Below are 7,583 nucleotides of genomic sequence, written 5' to 3'. Positions count from 1 at the left end.
GAATATCTTGACAACGATTTAAGTCATCGATAAACAATCGGATATTAAAAGTGTTCTCAGTTCTGCTAAAATACAACAAACTGTTTGAGTTTAAAACAAACTTTCTTTGATTGAACAAATTGAACATTGAATTAAATTAAAAAGATATCACTAGTTCCATTTTAAAGGTGCAGTGTGTAGCGTGGTTTAAATTCTTGCACCTTGGACCTTAAAAGTTTAGTTTTCTGCTGATTTTTTTCTTGCTATGTGTCACAGCGTTTTTTGATGTGTTTTACCACCAGTTGATGTCGCTATGACGATAAAAACAGATATATAGTGCAGCCCTACCGTGTGTGTGTGTGTGTGTGTGTGTGTGTGTGTGTGTGTGTGTGTGTGTGTGTGTGTGTGTGTTGGTTGCTCTACCTGTGGTGGAGGTGGGGCGGAGCCGCCTGGAAAGGTGACTCGTAGCTCAGCTGAGCTTGAATCCCATTGGCTCTCCTGAGGCTCAGCTCCGGGGTGAAGAAGGGCGGAGCCGGCTGAATGTGATTGGTCATCTGGGAGGCTGTGATGGAGTCTGAGCCTCCCCTCCAGACTGGAGCTGCTGGCCTGTCGACCAATAGCTGGGACGTTAACTACACAATCCATAAATCAGTCGGAGTCTCTTTTTTAACAGGTAGACTTGTGTGATGTCAGCGTGTTGAATGTGAATATTGTTCTAGTGTCTTCTCTCCTCTGGGACGGGACACTGAATCTTGTCTCCTTTCATCCTTCCTTCTTCCCTTTCTTTCCTTCCCTATGCACTTCCTTTTCTTTCATCTTCTGTCCTTATAAACTTACTTAAAAAACTTACATAAAGTCCAGATCTGCAAAGATTAACTGATTAGTTCTCAACTATTACATTAATCTCCAAATATTCTGATAATCCAATAATCTGTTTGAGTCATTTCTTGATGATAAATCAGGTAGACTTGTGTCATGTGAGCGTGTTAAATGTGAATTTTGTTCTAGTGTCTTATCTCCTCTGGGACAGGAAACTAAATATCTTTGAGTTGTGGACAGAACAAGACATTTGAGAACGTTTATCTTGGGCTTTTTAGGAAACACTGATCCACATTTTCTGTCATTTTAGAGACCAAAGAACTCATCCATTCATCCAGAATATAATCGTTAGTTAGTTAGACACACCTTCTCATTCAATGCGTTTCCTTTTTATTTTCATGACTATTTACATTGTAGATTCTCACTGAAGGCATCAAAACTATGAATGAACACATATGGAATTATGTACTTAACAAAAAAGTGTGAAATAACTGAAAACATGTCTTATATTTTAGATTCTTCAAAGTAGCCTCCCTTTGCTTTTTTTGATAACTCTGCAAACCCTTGGTGTTCTCTCAATGAGCTTCATGAGGTAGTCACCTGAAATGGTTTTACCTTCACAGGTGGGCTTTGTCAGGGGTTATAATACATACATAAATAATAAATATTTTTATATTATGTTAGGAGATACTATTTTAAATGAGAGCATATTGCGTGCTGAGCCTGTTCTTGTCTGGACATATGTCGTTCCTTGTTTTTCTTGTTGTTGTTGTTGGCTCTGTGAGAGCACCCTAAATTCGTTGTACCTTCACAGTGCAATGACAATAAAGGCTATTCTATTCTATTCTTAATTAGTGGAATTATTTCCCTTATTAAAAAAAAAAGCAAAGGGTGGCTACTTTGAAGAATCTAAAATATAAGTATAGTATAATATAAACACTTTTTGTTAAGTACATAATTCCATATGTGTTCATTCATAGTTTTGATGCCTTCAGTGAGAATCTACAATGTAAATAGTCATGAAAATAAAAAGGAAACTCATTGAATGAGAAGTTGTGTCCAAACTTTTGGCCTGTTCTGTTTGTTATTGTGCAGATTTAGGTCAGAGGTCGGCACCTTTCTGTAGTCGCTTGGTTTGGCGGTGGCAGCGGGGGATTGTCTCCTCCTCTCTGATTGGTGGAGGGGGTCTGGAAGGCGGACAGCGGGCTGTAGCAGCGCCAGCGGCGGCCGTCAGCGGGCGTTCCCAGAGGGGTCTTACGGCACGGTGGCGCCTGAATGAGAGTCTGAAACACACAAGCAGAACCATCTCCATCACAACGTTCAGAGAAACCAAAAATTCTAAAATCGTATCGTTGTCAAAGAATCGTTATAATAAGAAAAGCGTGTGATTTACCCTCCCTAATATTGAGTCATAAAATCCACACTGATGTGGAGAATCAGAGTGTTTTCAGACACGTTAACAGATCTCTAAACACGGGGTTTCTGCAGGTTTCAACAAGTCAAATTTAGGACTTTTTAAGACCTGTGTGAATGAAATGTAAAACCTTAATCACGACATGAAAGCAAAACCAAATGTAGAGTCACAAAAAGGACTTGCAAAGTAAATTCTTCTGTACATATACAGCGAGCGAAAGAAAGAAAGAACATTTCAATGAGCCTAAAATTATTAGATCTTATAAGACCTAGAACACTATAGACCTTTTTTCACGGCAGACATGTTGACATGTCATAGTAGGAACAGCACCGGTGTATTCAAACCCATTACTGATGGCTGCATTCCACTTAGGAGAGACCCTGGTATTAAACCATTACTGATGGCTGCATTCCACTTAGGAGAGACCCTGGTATTAAACCATTACTGATGGCTGCATTCCACTTAGAGAGACCCTGGTATTAAACCATTACTGATGGCTGCATTCCACTTAGGAGAGACCCTGGTATTAAACCATTACTGATGGCTGCATTCCACTTAGAGAGGCCCTGGTATTAAACCATTAATGATGGCTGCATTCCACTTAGGAGAGACCCTGGTATTAAACCATTACTGATGGCTGCATTCCACTTAGGAGAGGTCCTGGTATTAAACCATTAATGATGGCTGCATTCCACTTAGGAGAGACCCTGGTATTAAACCATTACTGATGGCTGCATTCCACTTAGGAGAGGTCCTGGTATTAAACCATTACTGATGGCTGCATTCCACTTAGGAGAGGTCCTGGTATTAAACCATTAATGATGGCTGCATTCCACTTAGGAGAGGTCCTGGTATTAAACCATTACTGATGGCTGCATTCCACTTAGGAGAGACCCTGGTATTAAACCATTACTGATGGCTGCATTCCACTTAGGAGAGACCCTGGTATTAAACCATTACTGATGGCTGCATTCCACTTAGGAGAGGTCCTGGTATTGTTCATGCTGACTCACTGAAATATCTTACTGGGACACTTGATGGAACTGAGCCATCGTTAAGGTTAACAATGTCAGCTGTGCTTCTCCTACTATGACAAGTCAACATGTCTGCTGTGGAAAAGGTCCTTACTTTTGCAAATTTAAGACTTTTTAAACTACATTAAATTTTAGACTTTTTTTAAAAAAAATTTAGACTTTTTAACCCTTGTGTTGTCTTCCCATCGATAACGCAACTTTGTTTTTTTTCTGGGTCAAAATTTCAAATACAAACTTTTTTTTGTGACGTTTTTGTAACTTTTTTCAAAAAAGTATCGTCACTTTATACCAAAGTTTTTGTCCCTTTTTTTCAGATTTTTTTTGGTCAAAAATTTTCGATGTTTTTGTCGATTTTTCTGGACTTTTTTGTTGTTTTTTCCCCAAACATTTGTGTCACTTTTTTCCCCAACGTTCTTTGATTAAAAATAAGTAGGGTTGGGCATCGTTTGGATTTTAACGATTCTGATTCCAGTTTCGATTCCGGTTCTCATCAATTCTCAATTCCGATTCTTTGAGCGGTGGAGTTGAAACGGGTCACATGCTTATTTCACAAATAAGAGGAAAGTTTTATTTTGATTCAAAAGGTGGGTTGTAGTTTTTCAATGTAAAATAAAGCCACACTACAGCACCACTTACTGAGCTCCATGGATGCAACACAACAAGCTCCTGGCCGCTACGGAAACCAAAACTTGCGCTTGTTAAATTAGGAACCCCGATATCAGATTAGAAAACAAATCCTCCAAACGATTCCAATAAAGAAACCATTCCGATGGAATCGTAATTTTTGAACCGATTCCAAGATAGGAATCGGTTCTCGATGCCCAACCCTAAAAATAAAAAAATTCAAACTCTATACAATTGAATAAAAGACCCAAATTCAATTAAAGTAGTGAACTGATCACGTATTTAACTTGTGAAGAGAACCATCCACGTTATGTTTTTGGACTATTTGGTTGAAAGAAAACCCCAAATGTTCTGATTTAGAAACTTTTTGTTGTCAGATTTGACCCGGGGACACCAGGAGGGATGAGACCCCAAGAACCAGCAGAAACCAGAGGAGTAGAAGAAGAAGTCTGACCGTCTCTGACGGGGGAGAAGACGTCCAGACTGGCCCGGCCGATCAACGGCAGACCCTCCCCTTCTCTGGACAGCATCTCCAAACTGGTAACTATGGAAACACAGTATCAAAGTTAGCCCAGGACCATCAGCACTCAGAGCAGCAAAGTGAGGTCCTGGTCGTACCGTGTGTTCTTCCAAACGGTGTGTCTGCGCCGGCTGCCGTGGTCCGAGAGTCTGGACGCAGACACGGGGACAGAGAGAGAGAGAAGAGAGGAAGGTAGATTAGAGCGGTGGTTCCCAACCTGGGGTCCGGGCACCCCTCAGGGGGGCGGCAAAGATCCCAGGTGGGGCGGCAAGTCTTTATCTGGTTTGAGGTTGAGGTAAAAAAATTAATAAATAAATACTTGCACATGTTAAACAAATTATGATAATACACTAGAATATATAATGTATAGGGTTGGGTACGAAACTCGGTGCCAATAGGGAACCGTGCCGGCGTAAACGGTAGTAACGAGACCGAATAAGAAGCGAAAGTTTTGGGTGCTCGACTTTACGCTACACCTGACAGCATGTAACGTTAGCCTAGCTTTAGCTAGCAGCTGGATTAATCACGGTTAAAATGCTGACAGCTAACGTTAAACAGTGTAAAAAGTGTGACTGTGTTTCACTGTGGAGGACTTCTACAATTCATAGATATACAGTATGTTTATATGGTCGGAATTAAACTACACAGACGGTGCGTTCACTTGCAGCTGCCGTTGTCGGAATTAAACAACACAGATTCACTTAAAACAGGTAGCCTCGTGGTGCATTGACAGTAATTGTAAAATACCCTTTTCCCATCTGGGGTTCAACAGCAATTTACTGGTGAAATAAGTTATTGTTATTGTTATTACTTTATTATTAAATCTTTAATTTTGACCATGGCCTTAGCAATAAACAAGTCACTGACTGTTGTTTACTACCCTTATTTTTTTTTTTTTTTTTTTTTTAACTTTATTGAAAAGTACCGGTTCAGGCACCGACTCCGTTTTACAAGTATCGATTTAGCACCGGAATCAAAAAAAAAAACAAAAGATACCCAACCCTAATAATGTATACAAAAGTTCTCGCTTAAAATTGTAGGCAGGCTACTCAGTAGGCCAAACCTCCAGGACCTCTTAACCTGGGACCCTTGCTGTCATCAGGTCAGCTGTTTTCAGCAATTTCTCTCTTCAGATGTTTTCAGAAACATGTCTCGGTGAACTATTTTAGTCCAATAGGAGATCAGATTCTGAACGAGGCGACGTGACAGTCTGGCTTTGAATTTCCGGAGAAACCAGGCCCCCTGTGACGCGTTCGGCCAATCAGCTGCCGGTTTTCATTTTTTTGGGGCGACAATACAGATTACCGCCTGCTGTTATGGAGACGTATTGGGCCTCGTCTCTTCGGTGAGTTCTGAGGCACTTTTTGGAGCCGACTGATCAGTCAGACTGGCTTTACTGCCGAGGGGCGGCCGTCTGGTTGGTGTGTCAGAGCCTTTAGGCTACTCTGCGGCTAGCAGTAGCCAATCAACAAAACAGTGAAATTAACTCCCGTGCCAAAAAATGGTCACCCTCTATTGTAGATGAGGGTGAGACTGTGTAACGAGCAGGGTTCATACGCATTTTAACCAATACTTTTTCATGACTTTCATGACTTTTCGGCAGATTTTCATGACTATGTGTTCCTGAAAATGTCAGTCGATATTCTACAATAAGAACACTAATCCGTGTTAAAGTTGACCCTCAGAGGTTTAACTATAACATGAATGATAATGTCTGTGGTTCATAGAGGGATTCTTAAAGGAAAACGCCGAATAAGATGAAGTCCCAATAAGAGATGAGAAGGGTATGTATGGACTAGTCTAACTCTGGGGGTTACAGTGAATAAGATAAAGTCCCAATAAGAGATGAGAAGGGTATGTATGGACTAGTCTAACTCTGGGGGTTACAGTGAATAAGATAAAGTCCCAATAAGAGATGAGAAGGGTATGTATGGACTAGTCTAACTCTGGGGGTTACGGTGAATAAGATAAAGTCCCAATAAGAGATGAGAAGGGTATGTATGGACTAGTCTAACTCTGGGGGTTACAGGGAATAAGATAAAGTCCCAATAAGAGATGAGAAGGGTATGTATGGACTAGTCTAACTCTGGGGGTTACAGGGAATAAGATAAAGTCCCAATAAGAGATGAGAAGGGTATGTATGGACTAGTCTAACTCTGGGGGTTACAGGGAATAAGATAAAGTCCCAATAAGTCGGCGTATTCCTTTAATATCTCTCCCCGAATACAACGCTGAGGTTAAGACGACGTGAAAATTGAAAATACATTCATTAATCACATATTATGCTGTGGTTAAAAAATAAAAATCATTCCATGACTTTCCCAAAACTTTCTGGGTCTTTTTATGTTTCCAAAACCTTTCCAGGCCTGGAATATCCGGGGTTCATACGTTTTGCAAAAAAACCTGGAAAAGTTATGGAATTTGAAAAATGCAAATTTTCCGTTTTTTTTTGCAAAACGTATGAACCCTGAACGAGCATCAGGAGAGTTTGGAGGAAGCAGTGAGGCTCAGACCTTCCCGAGCGGGAGAGAAAACGTCCAGACTGTTGCGCCCGATGCTGCTGAACTTGTCGGCGACAGGAAGTGGCTCCTTCCCCTGCTGGCCTTCAGCCTCCCGGGACATCACCTCTGCACTGGCGCCCCCTGCTGGACACAACACTGGCAGCTGATCGGTCTATTTATATACTTCATACTATACAATACTGGGTTTACAAGGCCGATACCGATTATTAGTAGTTAATGAAACCGATACGTTACAGACTCCAATGGGGACCAATGACACCAACGCACCTGTACCTGTCACCTGTCTGTGAGGGGCGGGGCCTGTGCAGGAGGCGGAGTCTGGCTGGCTGTTTGACAGCTTGGTTGAAGATCTCTTAGCACTGCCAATCTTTGTGGAGCCCAGTTTGGACTGGGGAGAGAGAGACAGAGAGGGGGAGGAGAGAGAGAGACACAGAGAAGGGGAGGAGAGAGAGAGACAGAGAGGGGGAGGAGAGAGAGAGAGACACAGAGGGGGGGAGGGAGAGAGAGAGACAGAGAGGGGAGGAGAGAGAGAGAGAGACAGAGAGGGGGGAGGAGAGAGACAGAGAGGGGAGGAGAGAGAGAGAGAGACAGAGAGGGGGAGGAGAGAGAGAGACAGAGGGGGAGGAGAGAGAGGGGAGGAGAGAGAGACAGAGAGGGGGGAGGAGAGAGAG

The 7,583-nt window shown here is 42.0% G+C and overlaps 1 protein-coding gene across 3 annotated transcripts in view; it reads right to left on the bottom strand.

The window, feature by feature from the left end:
- nedd1 (NEDD1 gamma-tubulin ring complex targeting factor) overlaps positions 1-7,583 on the bottom strand; it is a 38,935-nt gene that overhangs the window by 15,249 nt on the left and 16,103 nt on the right. For 2 of the 3 annotated variants that reach the window (XM_028585905.1, XM_028585907.1), the window contains exons 8-11: positions 7,180-7,300; positions 6,904-7,035; positions 4,489-4,539; positions 4,325-4,414 (exon numbers count right to left, since the gene is read on the bottom strand). In XM_028585905.1, coding sequence (XP_028441706.1) covers positions 4,325-4,414; positions 4,489-4,539; positions 6,904-7,035; positions 7,180-7,300 — 394 coding nt within the window. The remainder of the gene's footprint in view (positions 1-4,324; positions 4,415-4,488; positions 4,540-6,903; positions 7,036-7,179; positions 7,301-7,583) is intronic. The other variant, XM_028585906.1, reaches the window with a different exon arrangement.

This window comes from Perca flavescens, chromosome 8 (assembly GCF_004354835.1).
Source record: "Perca flavescens isolate YP-PL-M2 chromosome 8, PFLA_1.0, whole genome shotgun sequence".
Classification (NCBI taxonomy): Eukaryota; Metazoa; Chordata; class Actinopteri; order Perciformes; family Percidae; genus Perca; species Perca flavescens.
Note: the sequence above shows the minus strand (reverse complement) of the source record. Positions and strands in the feature narration are given on the sequence as shown.